At 41.2% G+C, this 14,698-nt stretch overlaps 1 protein-coding gene across 1 annotated transcript in view; it reads left to right on the top strand.

Moving 5' to 3' along the window:
• Positions 1–11,449, top strand: part of FGF18 (fibroblast growth factor 18) — a 114,634-nt gene extending 103,185 nt beyond the window's left edge. Inside the window, exon 5 of the mRNA XM_019534843.1 lies at positions 10,078–11,449. Within this exon, the coding sequence (XP_019390388.1) occupies positions 10,078–10,344 (267 nt within the window). The 3' untranslated portion in view covers positions 10,345–11,449. The remainder of the gene's footprint in view (positions 1–10,077) is intronic.
• The last annotated feature ends 3,249 nt before the right edge of the window (positions 11,450–14,698 follow it).

The raw sequence follows: 14,698 nt of genomic DNA, 5'->3' as shown, positions 1-14,698 counted from the left end.
GAGTGTTGTGCAGATGATTGTTGCCTGTGCATTATTTTTATTGATTGAGAATGCACCACATATCTAGGGCTGAATAAATATTTAAAATTCAGATCCTGCCCAATGACCTTGTAATGTGGCTCAGATCAAAAAAATAATTCATTTATAAGTACTGATGTGCTTGTGTCTAGTTTGGATATGGAGGAAGACCAGCCAGCCAGGAGATCCCAATCTAAGGCAAAAGGTATAAAGAAAATATAGGTTAAAATTTACTTCTTTATGGTGCAGTTATTGTTGCCAAACCTTTGAAGATATAAATGAGCTGAAAGATTGTAAGAATCATGCCATGGATTGTGAAAGAGTAGCATAGGCCTATGCACATTAGATTTACACATGCACTTGCATTTAGTGATAAGTGGAGTGTTTAATCTGTGATGATCAAGAAACACATTTTGTGTACTTGTTTTAATTGCTCACTGTTGGATTTCAATTACAGATTTTATAAATGAAAGTTATTAAGTGTATGTAAACACCACCTTCACTATTGAGGACGGATTTGAATGTAGCTACTTTGCCAGGTAGAACACTTCACATTTTAGACCATGTCAACCTGACATGTATAACAATAACGTAAATATTTAAGATCTGTTAAGCTGTTTTATATTACTCTCAGTTGTAATGTCTTCAAAACACTTCAGATTAACACAGATACTATTGGATGGACTTAAGGCAGGAATTTTTCTATTACAGCCAAACTATGGACAGAATTCTTGTCTGCAGTCTCTCAATTACAGGTCTCTTGTCTGCTGTCTAGATCTTGGCTATGAATGGTGCTTCCCCTGATGTCACTGGGGGCACTAAGTGGGACTGATGTTCAGTTTAACACAAGATAATGTGAAGGGTGGTGTAATGGTCTAAAGATATTGTCAGTGTATATTAAGACTCTGGCTACCTTATCCTTTTCAGTAGAATCACCACCCTGGAGTACTTGTACCAAAAGGCTTGAATTTTTGCTCTGAGCTAAAACTAATTCTATTGACAGCTTTTTATACTGTTATTTTTTAAATATTGGCATTGGAATAAGAAGTGTCCTGTGCATCACTTGTATGAGGAGGAAATATTTTGAGAGTCTACTCGCTAAAGCAAGAGTGACAAAACCAAGGTCAAGCTACTTGGGACTCGGTGCAGCTCCTATTGAAGTGTTTAGAAAGAATATTATTGACTTCACTGAGGAGTTGAATCAAGCTCTCAAAAGGCATTTTAGGATTCAAAAATGTAGAAAACAATAATATATTGGCAAGAGAAAGTAATGATAATAATGAAGAGGACAAAGGAGAAGGGAACTTCCTGCAAAGCTGTATTGCAAACTGATTTGGGGAGCCAGAATGCAGGAGCTGGAAGCGGAAGTGTGTTCTGTGATGCTGTATGACATCTCTGAAGAAGCAGTCTTCCTGTGAAGTAGATGTGAAGGTAGCAGAAGAGCCTAGTTTCAGCTTGGCAGCTCAATTCCGCTGTTGTTTCCTCTATTCTTGCTCTTGTCTCAGTGCTGTGTATTATCTTCTTTAACACCTTCTGTGCATCATTCCCTTTCTGCTCAAGAGAAACTGGAAAGGAACCTTTTCCATTTTTTGTGAAGAAGGACCCTATCTCATCTCCTTGGGAACTCCCACTCACTTGGGCTTGATCATATTCCCAGTGATGCTTATGACAAAATCCCACTAGCTTTTTAATGGGAGGAAGTTCAGAATAAGGAAGTTTAGGATAATGGAAATCTGCTGGTTACAGACATAGTGGGCCAAATTTTCAGCTGGTTCAAATGATCATAACTCCATAGATTCCAGTTTGCACCAGCTAAGGATCCTCCATTCAAGATGATGTCTAGTCACCAGCGAGCTGAATAGCAAGGCACAGATACTGTGATTGTAGTCATCTTTTTGTGCCGTGTTTTGATTTCAGAGGATGCCCAGAAATGCATTTACTTTTATTGTTGGTTAAAAAAAAAAAGAGAAATCGTCCTGCTGGCCAAGTCTGCCTCATCCCAGGAGAGGGGCACAATCATGAGGCTACAGAATCGCTCCTTATTTGCTTTCCTCCCGTGCTTATGGCTCTTACATTCTTGGCTGGCCATTGTCCCAGCTTCTACAGGAGGGGTGAGAGTGCCCTAGTTTAGCCTATTCAATAGCATAGTGGCTAGGGCACTTCCCTGGGAAGTGAGAAGTGTGTACTCAGATCCCCTTGGGCTGAGGAGGGTCTGGAACCCAGCCTTTCTACTGCCTAGGTGAGTGCTCTAACTGTGAGGCTATTGGGCAAAACATGGGTGGCAGGACTAGGCAATGTGGACCATAAGTAAATGGAAGCATATAATATTCACCCTGAATCAGATGCTCGAGCTCTTGGGTCTTCTAGGTGCCTCTTGCCCTTGTTAAGTCCCTTTGGAGAAACCTAGCTCTTCCCATTCTTTGTACAGAGCACTTAGGTGCCCAGATGTGGTTGTTTTGCTCCTCAGGGCTGCCTAAGTTTTCCTGTTAACCACATAAGGATCCTGAATGCCTAACACTGGTCAAATCAGATTGTTTTCCTGGGCCAAGGGCCAAGGGACCTAGACCTTAGTCACTGGCATGCCTCACTATAGGTGTCTCTGAGACTGAAAAAGTTTGGGCCCGCAATCTCTCCTCTGAAAATCAGAGCCTCTCAAGGCATGTCAGACTGGGCATGCAAAACTGCAGGCACCCCAAATTTTTCCTTGCTTTTGAAATGTAGGCCACACTATTACATGTATAAGATATTGTACAGGAATCAAAGACCCAGTGTGGAGAAAGCTTTTGAGTAACACTGAGAAGGAATCATTAAATGTACTGCACGTGGGGGTGGTGTCAAACATAAAACTCAAGGGTAGAGCTAGTCAGGAATTTTTTGTGTAAGTGTGTTAATCAGAGAGCTGAAAAAAAAAAAAGATTTTTGGCCAAAAAGTTAAAATATTTTCAGTTTTCATATCCCCTCCTGCCCCCAAAGTCTTGTCTTTTCAAGCAAAGCAGGCATTTTCCATGAAAATTTCTTTTAGCTGAATCCTATTTTCCATCAAAAAATAACTTTAACAGAAAATTCTGGTAGTTCAGCAGGAATTCTAACCTGCATAGTTTTGGCTGCAGGAACTTATGCAAACAGAGGTTTACCACTTTCTGCATAGGTGTGCAAGCCCAAAATTTTGCTTTGAGTTTTGGGTGTGGAAAAGCTTCAAAAAGCCATCATTAGTCAAAACAGTCACATTATGGTGTGTGTGTCAAAGCTGTAAATCATTCCAATCTCACTTGAAGGGTTTGAATCTCATTAAGACTGTCAAAAAATCCTGTACTCCCAGATGGTAATGAAATCTGTAACCAGGCAAGTTTCATGTGAGCTGCTGGTTATTACTTAGGAAGCACTGCTGGTGTATTCAATTGTACAAGACACAATTTGAAGAGGGTCCTTCCCCAGCTTCCAATCCAAAATTGGGGTGTCCCTAATGAAAACTTGGCACATTGTTATATGAGACTCTTCTATTCATGCCATAGTCTTTGACAGACAGAGGTATTTTCAGATGATGGGGGAACTGAGCACAGCACTACGTAATGATCTGCACCATTAGTGTAGGGTTATCATTATTAGAGAACCCAAGACGAGCTCAGAATTTGTTGGTACCACCACAAAGCCCGTCTTCCTAGCTAGATTTTTGAAGCATAAATGAGAGAACCTGTTTGGCTCTCTCTTTCCCATTAAAAGCTCAGGTGGCTTAGTGTTCCAGGCTAACGGGAAGGAAGAGAGGTGCGGCTGCACCTGCTAATGCTTTGGCTCAGTCCAGCGGCACACAGGCTCCTGTGAATTCCCCCTGAGCAGCAAGCTGTTAGAGGATGTAATGTGTCGCTCAGAGAAGCACTCCTGCTGTAACAACAAAGAGCCCTTTGATCCTTTCCATTTGGAGAATTTAAACAAGAAAGTGAAACTACGATAATACCAAGTTGGGCAGTAAAAAGAGAGGTGGGGAGTGAGGGCGCACCAAAGAGCTCATTGGCTGCCATTGCAGAAGTAGCAAATGTTTTGACACTTAATTCTGCTTGGTGTCAATTCAAGATGTTCCAGGTTTAATACCAGAGATGCATTTGCCAAATGCTGTGCACAAACAGGTCATGTGATTTGGTGGTAATTCCTGAGCATTTTGAGAGATGCTGGCTGAAATTCACCCCCTTAAATTCCATTGATTTCAGTTACCCCAGTAATAAACCCTGGCCCACTTTACACAAGTGGATTCATTATAGAGGTATGCTGCTGGCCACTGTTGGGGCCCTGCTCAGTGAAGAAGCTTCAGTTGTATGCATTTCTCACCTTGATTTGTAATAGCAGTTGCAAAAATTTATAAAATGGAGATGCTCCATTGATGTCAGTGAAACTATGCCAATTTATACCAGCTGAGGCTCTGGGTCCTTTAGCGTAGCCAAGATTACTTTATCTTTACTTTGCCAGCAGTGTTTTATCACCTTTATAGAAGTATGAGCAATATATTAGCATTTTATATGGAATTTAGCTGGAATTTAGATCAGAATTTCACACAACAGTAGCTTATAAGAAATGTATTAAATATCTGACAGTTACTACATCTTCCTGTCTTCATTAGGGATGTGTAGAAAAAGAAGAAAAGCTCTGCAAATTAATGTCTCAGGAAAGAATTGACATCCTAGGAAAGGTTTTCTGATTTTTTTTTTCTTCTCTCAGTTCTCAAAAGTAGCACAAGCTTTATATCATCACTACTGGACTGGAACTCTGTCTGCTGTCACCTCATCCACAAGGATGTGGGTCATGATCAATCATGCAAAGCACAGCAAGCTGGAAGCTTAACCTTCTATCTGGTTTAGGTTCCTGCAGATGGATGCATGTGTGCCAGGCAACCCATGCAATCAAGAAATGGCCTGCTATATATATATATATCTGCTTTGAGAGTGACAGAAAGAAGAAAAGCAGAACCACTAAGCAGTTATGCTTTTAGAGCTTTTTCCTTTAAAGTTTCATCTACCCACAGACTCCCCTGAAAGCTAATATACTTCATGTGGACAATATAGCAATAAGTTAGAGAGAAAATCAGATTGGTTCTAACCTGCACTGACTGATTGGGCATCCTTTAATGAGGGCTGCCCCTATTATATCTGGGTGTTACACTACCGCTTTAGCCTGTGGTGATGATGAGGCACTTGCTTTATTGCAGCTTATGGATGTATATTGTCTTTTAAAGCTGAAACTTTTATTTGTGATAGAAACATCAGGTGGCCTCCTTACACCTGACATACCAAATGGGTAGATTATGTCTTTGTAGAATGGGACACTGAGGTTGCAACACTGAGCTTCCCTTCATTCCCACCCCAAATGAACAACTAGTCCACATCTATGATTTTCTGTGATAATTTTTATCTGTGTGGGTTAGGTGCTATTTGCTCCTGGTGTAATTTAGGAGGATGCAATACAGATGCTAGCATGATGGGACAATAATTACGCCTAAAATAGTTTGTTGCTCTTTTTAAGAGTTGAAATCAATAAAGCTGTTATTTTACTGCAGGTAGGAGCTGGCTGGAGAAGCACAGTTTGAGAGAATGTGTAATGAGAAAGAGCAGAGGTAGTTTCTTTAACTTTCGAATCACTATCAAATAATTCAGGAGATAATGCCGCACCTGTGTTATTTATGTGGAATGACTATTATGAAGGAAATAATAAAAGTAGAATGGGTCAAGGTTAGAAAAGAATGGGAGCAGCAAAACTTCTGTCCATTCTTGGGAACAGTAAGCTCAACCGCCCAAATACTACTGTTCTACAACTACTGTGCATAGCACATTTCACCTCAAATGATCCCACAGCCCTTTCTGGCCACATCCACAAAAGTGTTCATGTGCATTTTGTTGCACCTTAAAGGCTTTGTGGTGCTGCAGAATGCACCCTGTGCACAAGTTTTGGTTCTTTGCGCTGCATATTTGCAGTGCAGAACCAAATTTAGATACCAGGAGAACCCAGTATCAAAAAAAAAAAAAAAGAATGCTGAAAAAAAGCAGGGTGGCACACATAGTGGCAGCATGCACCCGCTAAAACCAGAGCTTGGCTGGCCAAAGCTACAATCTGGCTGCCAGCTAGGTTCCACATGCCCAGGTTGCGGCCACTGGAGCCTGGGAGGTCCCCAGGATCCCAGGTGAGGCTGCTGGGGCCAGCCCAGGTGCTCGCTCCAGCCTCCCTTACCCTACCTGAGCGACTTGCCAGGTGCCAGAGCGCACATGCAGCGGTGTTCCCCAGAGACAGCCAGCAAATATGTGCCACTACTAGTTGTCCTTGGGGAAATACCCATGCGCATTTGTCTGGACCTGCCCTCTGAGTTTTCTATGTACAGCACTGCTACAGCCATCTATGGGGTGTCAGCCAGTGCGCAGCACAGGAAAAGAGGGAGAAAAATAGGTTCCTAAACAAATATAAAAGGGATACATTTTAAAGACAGAACAATTAGAAAGGTGCATTTCTTCTAGTGGGAGTGACAGGTGGAGGGGATGCTGAATCTGAATGAACCCAACTTCAAATTGGGATCCATACTTATAATGGAGTTTCCCTTTCTAATTTCTATCTGTACTATATCTCACAAAGGTACTAGCCCAAGTTAAAATTTGCCTGTGTGCAGTGAGCTGGCACAAAACCTATGCATCACTTGCATCCTCTTTTGCAGACTTACATGGAGCTGACGTTTTGTGTAGACTTTGTGCTGGCCCTGCCCTCAGGGCTGATTTGCCCCACCTCTGTATTGCAGTGCAGTGGCATCACACTGGGGACAGGGCTGTAGTGTCCTTTCTGATGCTTTCAAGGTTCCTGTTTATTTGAAACAAGATTTTCCAAAGTGTAAAATGTTAGTTAGAGCATGTCTGCTTTGCAAAGCACTGTCTGCCAGCCAAGTAGCTATAAAATTAACATATAGCTTGGCAGGGTCTCATCAGTGAAGTCTACTTGAATACTATGCAACTGAATATCAGTGGCATATGTTTGTACTAAGAATTCTTTGGAAAAAGAGGCAGCATGTTCAGGGAAAACAGTTTTTTTCCCCCTTCAAAAATGCCAGTTTTGTCTCCAATAATTAAACCTGTGTAGAGTCATTTCTCTTTCCCTTTCTTCTTCTGAGTCTTTCTAAAGGGAGTAGCTGTCATAAACAGAACATGTTTCAGGATGAAACAATGTATCAGGAAGCTCCAAAGGCATTTTTAGTTCAGGATTTGCTGTTATTTTTCAAGAGGTTTAAAGCTCAGGTAGGTTGCAAGTTAGGAACATATTTCTAAGGATTATGCCACCTTCCCCATTCAGGCTGAGTTCTCACTTATTTCCGTGGGACTTATTTATAGTCAGGTGCATGGTTAAGGGTCTTTCCTGAACTGCTGCTGTGTCAGTACATTTCTTAGGGGCCTGCCTGATGACTACCGAAGGAGATTCATTTGGGCTGTGCTGAAGTGTACAGCACTCTCAAGATAGGAAAATAAAGTTGAACTTCAGCACAGTAAAACTGAGGCCGAAATACTCTGCCCAGTGCCTTGTGCAGATAACTCTTCATGCTCATTCCAGGCAGAGGAGCCACTCTGCAGGTCTCATGGCAGCCTGGCCACAAGGCCGCTCTGCAGCCCTGTCTTTGTTCTTTGAAGGACAGAAGCTCCATGTGAGTGGAATTTATATACCTGCCTCCACATATCCTGGAGTGGCAGAAAACCTTGTGGAGTTAGGAACTAGGAAGGAGGAAAAGAATTATGTACTATCTTCATCTTTGTGCAAGGGAGCTGAATTATGTGTATGGAGCTGCCTGTACTTCTGTAGGTGATGGGATTGGCTCCTAAGAGAAGGCTTCATATTTTAACCCGAATAAGACAGAGAGACAAGACTTGTTCACCAAGCTACCTAGATTCCTTCACGACTCCACACTCCATTCATTTTAATACTTTAATTTTATTAATTCTCCTGATAAATGAGGAAGAGGAGGATGGTATTTTGCTCAACTGAAAGATATTTAAGTCTACTTGAGCCAACATCCTCTTGTATTTACATTGAAATCAGTACAGCTCCAGCAGGGACATATTTGGACCTATGATGTTAACATGCTCCCACTTGACAAGAAAAATATTCATATAGTTATGTAACATGGACTTCATCTTGAACCATGGATATCAATGAGAACTTTGCCATACATTTGAATGAGAACAGGATCAGGCTTTAAATGAGTGGCAACCACTGAAATCAAGATAACATTTATAAATTACGTTATTAGAAACCCCTAAAAGATGAATAGGGATTATTTTTCCCTGAGTAAATTATTTTAGAGATAAGTTACATGATGTAGAGAACCTTCTGTATAAATGATTTATATTCTATGGTTCCACTCTCAGGGCTTTATAAAAGATGCTATAAAATAATCTATTAAGTACTGTAAAATAATTTATGTCTTGTCGTTACAATTTGTCCTAGCACATGCAAGAATTATTTACTTGGAAGGAAGCAGTTTCTATTCATTATCCATGAATTATCTTAAAATACTTGTAAATGTCATTTTTTCATATTAGCAAATGATTTAACTCTTCCTCTTCCAGGGCCAATTTATTCTCATGCACCTTGTTTGCTTCAAATTAGCCCTGAGCCTGCCCTGAAGACACACCATCTCTTCCTACACTTCTTTGCTGCTCCTCAGACTCTACTGGCAGGACATAAGCACAGAAATTACCTTTAATAACAATAATAACAATGACAGCAGCAGCCCTGCTCCCCTACACATACATTCTCTTCTTTTTTAATTCCTGTCTCAACTACGGGCATGTTCTTGTTTTGCATAAGAAGGTGACATTGTAGTGCAAGCAGAACCGCCCTCATTGATAAGTTAAAAATGGCCAAAATTCTCAAATACTCTTGGCTACAAGATCATGGCTTGAATCCAGAACTTTTTTTGCAAATGCAGGAGATTGCTTGCTATCCCTCTAAATATGAGTTTGGCCAGTTCATTAGTGTCTGGTTTAGAGGTAGACTTAAAACTCAGGCATGTTATTGTTTACGAAGTCCACATTTACTGGTGATTAATTTTTTTTATCTTGTTTACTATTTTGAAAGATCTTTAAAAATATCCAGATCTAGGAAAATGCCAAGAGATTAGGATGAACGTTTAAGGTATGTCCAGATGAGTACAGATGTGCTCTATCTGGTGCTGCTGACATTCCCTGCATTGCTACTTTGCAGTGCGGAAGGTGTATTTGACCCCGGGAGATCCTAAAAGTGATTTTAGGCCAAGATTGGTTTGTTTTATTTTATAACATAACACAACAGCTGAAGACAGGTTCTTGAGTCCAAGTAAATGACACAGGCCAGTGTTTTTAAAATTCAGTACCTAAATCAATAGCCAGAGGAGCATTGAGACGTCCCAGTGACTCTAGGGGCATCCTATGTGTCAGCAGCTCTTTGTGCCTCAAGCTGTCCACCTCTCATAAAATGTGTTGCTCACAGCCATATGTGGATAGTTAAAGTTTTTATATCCCTTCATAGTGCTTTGGACTATCAAGCAAGATTTTCAAAAGTGAAGTGCCTGTAGGGATATATTCCCATGTTGCATTGACTCTGGTGGTTTAATGGGAGATATATATGCAAGTCCTTAAGGAACTTCTGAAAATCCATGCAGATGCAATGCAAAGGCTAAGTATTATTTCTGTTTGCTGTATTTGGATTCTTACAAGAGACTATTTCAATGAAACTCCATATTTTATTAGAACAGACTTGAAATTCCATTATTGCTATTTTTCATGTGGGAGATGGTCAGTTAGCTGCCTAACTCCCATTGAGAGGTTCCCAACTGTGGTTTGTTCCCTAAAAAATTTCCCCTCAAAAACTGGAAGCTGGGTATGAGTATTAAAACAGACAATTTCATTTGAAGTTATTGTCTTTCAAATGACATTTCTTCTCCCACAGTTCTTGAACTGAAAGCAGGAGAGAACAGGACTGGATCCTGCAACTGCTCTCATCTGAAAAATGTGTATTTGGCAGATCATTTTACAACTCATTAAAATGAATTGTCTTTCTCTTTTGCAGCCCGATGGCACCAGCAAAGAGTGTGTTTTCATTGAAAAAGTTCTAGAAAACAACTACACAGCACTGATGTCTGCAAAATATTCGGGCTGGTACGTTGGATTCACCAAAAAGGGAAGGCCACGGAAAGGGCCCAAAACCCGGGAAAACCAGCAAGATGTACATTTTATGAAAAGGTACCCAAAGGGTCAAGTGGACATACAGAAACCTTTCAAGTACACGACAGTGACCAAGAGGACTAAGAGAATACGACCCACCAACCCCAGTTAAAAAATAGACAAAAACAGTGTCACAATAATAAACCACAAAAAACTGCACCAGAGGAATATTTTTACATTAAAAATAAGGAAGAAGCTCTATTTTTGTACATTGTGTTTAAAAAAATAATAAAAGTAAAAAAAAAAAAAAAAGACTGATGGCAAACGCTGGGGAAAGCTGTTAGGATTTTATTGTGACTTGAAAAACAAAATGAACTGCTCTATTTAAATTGACTTCTTGTTGTTGATGACACTTAGGTGCTTATTTCTCTTTTGCAATGGACTTTTCAAGCAGATCCCCAGAGGAAAAAATAATAATTATTAAAAAATAAATAAATAGGATAAAACCAAAGAAAACCAAAGTTCTTTCCCAAAGTTACTGAAACCTTGACCCAGATCTCGCCAGTTTTGCAGTAATCTATTTATTGTCTGCTGCAAGCTGTTCCAAGACAAGATGGTGTGCGCCGCAGTGATTGAGTTTCCGTGGAGTTCTCAACGCATCGATCTTCTGTAACCTTTTTGACGACATAAGGTTTCACGGCTCTGTGATCCTGCATTATGCTCAGTTCTGGAGAATGCTGCTAAATACATTCAAGTGACTAAAAATGACCTAGTACACCAATGATAAGGGAATATTTTAAAACCAGCTATATTATATATATATTATATATATATAAGCTATTTATTTCACCTCTCTGTATATTGCAGTTCCATGAACCAAGTATTACTGCCTCAACAATTAAAAAATTATTTAAAACACATGTACATATTGCTGCTGTTCAGAATTTTTCCCCCACTGCCTCAGTCAATTAGTTATTGCTGTGAACTTTCATCTTTTTGTAATGGTGTCTGGGCACTTGCTTCTTACTGAAAACTTGATTTTCAGTCTTCCCTTGAGTCCAACAATCCCCCCTCAAGTCTTCCTCCTCCCCTGAAAGTAGAGTAGATTTGTCAGTGGTCTGGGAACCAGGAATGCCTGGAGTTTCTTCTACTACTGAAGCTTTGTCTGGAACAAGTGTTAAAGGAATGCTGCTTGCTCAGGTTGATAACACAACCAACAATGCTTTGTAAAACTCTAGCCATGTGTATGGTAATTCTCACCTAGACTTTAACTTGACCAATCTAACATGCAAATGTACAACTTCCTTTTTCTTGGTTAGAGTTTTAGAAAGGATTCTTTGTGCTTACAACCTGGCATAATTTAACAAAACATTTTAAAATCCTAGTCTAGACAAGGATTTGGCCTCTGATAAGTCACTTACCCTTTCTGTGACTGAGTTTCCTCTCTGTAAAATGGGAATAACAATGATTATTTACCTAACTGGGGTTTCGTAAAGATGAGTAAGTTAATGGAACCTGTTAAACCTTGTGTATATGTTAAGTATTAATGGAAACAATTATCTATATAATACTGTATATTGACCTGTATACCGACAGTCAGGGTGGATGGAGAACAAAAAAGAAAAAGAAAGGTTCAAGCAAAATAATGGTTGACTTGGAACTTTGACTGAAATTCTAATCAATTTTGAGTGGGCCTTTTTTGCAATTAGGAGATTTCACTTGTTGTTTTCACTGTGCTGTTTAAATGCATCTCTGCACTTCCTGTTCCAGTCATGATCTGGAAATGCTGAGATGCATTCAGAAAGCTTATTCTTGCTAATCAAGAGAACAGCTTTCAAAAATATCTTGAGAAATCTTATTATTGTGAGAGTTCCAGACATGCTTTACATATCAGAGCAGTTTGGAATGTGTTCAGGTAATCATGCAAACTTTGGGATGCTTTCTGAACAGTATATCAGACCTTTCAAGTCCAAAGAAAATTAAGCAATGCTAAGCAATCTTACTTCTCTTTGCCTGCAGAAAAAACTGACAGCATCACAGGCGAAACTTTCCCTGAAAGCTGAGCATTTACAACAACTTGAAAAACAATTAATCAGCTGAAGACCACAACCAAGACCAGAACTCCATTGTGGTAGGGTAGTGTATGAGCAATGAGCAAGAAACATAACTCCTGTATCTCAAGAACTCACCATCTAAGTAAGCAAGGTGGAAAAAGAGTAGGAGGGGATGCAGAGTGGTGATTTGACTTGTCCAGGGCACCGTGGTACACCAGTGGCTGAACCAGGAATAGAACGCAGGGCTTCTGCTGCCCACTTGAATGCCCCTTCTACTGGTCTGGACTGCCTCCTCTGTTCTGCTCTCTGTTTTAGGAATCCCTGGGCTTATTAGCCAACCATTTGCTTATGTGTGAGGGGAGACCCTCATTAAAAGAAATAAGTTGGGATTGCCCCTAATGGGAATTGGAGGTATGGGCTTCTGTACCACTGCCAGTCTTGCTCATTGATGCTTTCAGTGTGTGCAACTCTCTGTAGAGGCATGGGGGAACCCTTAGACAACTCCTTTCATACACCGTTCTAGCAACAGCAGTGACAGGACTTTTTCTGGGAAATGCAAAGCTTTGAAATGTAAATGAAAACTCATGCAATATTGCCAACCCCAAGTGTTCAAAAACATGATATTGACTTGCACAATCTTGAGATTGTATAAATAATATATTTTAAATTTTTGTTGGTGCTGAAGTTATTTGAGCTTACAGATTTAGTCTTCAAATCATGAGCACAATTTTTTTTTCATTTAGCGTGAAGTTGGTAGTCTTGTGCTTATCATAGGACTCCCAATGCTGGAGCTTTAAGAAAATCATCAGAAATCACAGGCTCATGGCAGTTGGTAGCACTGGACATCTGGCAGTAAGACCAAGGAGAGAAGTGTAACAGCCTTTTCTAGTCAGAGGCAGATCTAGAGGGGATGCAGTAGCATGGTCATACCCCCCTTTCTGACAATGCAGCAAGAGCAGCCTCCAGGGACTTTTTTAAATCCACAGAGAAAGCAAGAATTCCTTCCCTCCTTTACCCTCCATGGTCAGAGCACATCCCTTCCCTTGCCTGCCACTGTCATGATCCTTGCTATCTTGAGGGTGAGGGAGCTCGTATCCCATTCCAGCCAGGTTGCATAGGAACTGGGCTCAGTCTGGAACAGTGGCAGAAGTGGTGGCAAGTGAATGGGTTCCCCTGACTTGCCTGGTAGCCCTGGGCATTCCTTGCCAGCATATGCAAAGGGAACTCACTTGCCAACCTGCTGCCACTGTCCCAGGATGAGCCCAGCACCTGTGCAGTCTAGCTGGAGTGGCTCTGGAGCTTCTCCTGTCCCTAGGACAGTAGGGACAGTGGCAGCGGCCGGTGGGGGAGGGGAGAAAATGGAGTGCTTCTGAACAGGGAGGAGAAGGGGGAAAATTCTTACTTGTTTTGGGGATTTAAAAAGTCCCTGACTGCCGTTTCCACAGTGCCGGCCACATCCCTGCAGTGCCAGTCACTGCTCCTGCACTTGGCTTTGTAAAATCCTGGATCCACTAATATAGGGCTATGAAGAGTAAAGCAAATATGAAAGCCAAGTATATATAGACACAGAACTGGAGCCAAGTCAGGGAGCTGTTAGGATTCCATTAGTCTACCACCCACCCATGTTGAGGGGGCGAGCAGGGGGGGAGTGGATTCCTTTCTGACACCAATAGTAGCATGTACCTGTGGATTAGTGGAGGTGATGGTGAGGATCCTTTTGGATTTGTCGAGAGTTATAAATTGTGGGGCCCTGTGTTCTGGGGAAGTCCAGCAGCATGGTGGTGGTGGTGGTGGTGGACAGTGCAAGCAATTTGCAGAGACTGATTTCTTCAAGGGCGTGGGAATGATACTCAGAGTTTTTTCCTTGATACTTGGCCATGTCATCCTCATTGCAGTTTCACTGGCAGAAGGCTGGGGCAAAAATGGGGGAGTTGACTTCCTTTGTTCTCAAGAAGAAAAATGAGGATGGGAGAAGATAAGGGCTGGTTTTCTGCCAGAGGAGAGGCCCAGAGCCTGGGAGGAGCTTCACCCTGTTTTTGAGCCTAATGATGAGGTCTGGAGGAAGCCTTTGTACAAGGGGAAGAGGAGTTGTAGCCCACAGCACCGACCTCACCACTTCAGCTAATGGGGTGAGTGCTTAATATTATAGAAGTAGTAGGCTGTTATTTTCTTGTGCGCTCCAGCCATTAGTGGAAGGGCTGATACATGGTTTGCCATTGGTTTCAGCTTTGCCAGGTTAGGCTTGCTAGCTGGAACTGAATCTGGAGTCCTGGGGCATATCTACACATGCATTAGTGCGCCTTTTCTAAGGTGCATTAAGTTTAGTACCTCCAGTGTGAGGTACTAAATGTGCATTAGGCTGCCCTAATTCACAGTAGTGCATTTGCACAGTTTTTAAGTGATCCTTAATGAGCAGTAGACTGTTTTACTGTGCATTAGTGTAATGTCATTTTTTTATGTGATGCTTTAATG

Source organism: Crocodylus porosus, unplaced genomic scaffold (assembly GCF_001723895.1).
Source record: "Crocodylus porosus isolate Cpor-Errol unplaced genomic scaffold, CroPor_comp1, whole genome shotgun sequence".
Classification (NCBI taxonomy): Eukaryota; Metazoa; Chordata; order Crocodylia; family Crocodylidae; genus Crocodylus; species Crocodylus porosus.
Note: the sequence above shows the minus strand (reverse complement) of the source record. Positions and strands in the feature narration are given on the sequence as shown.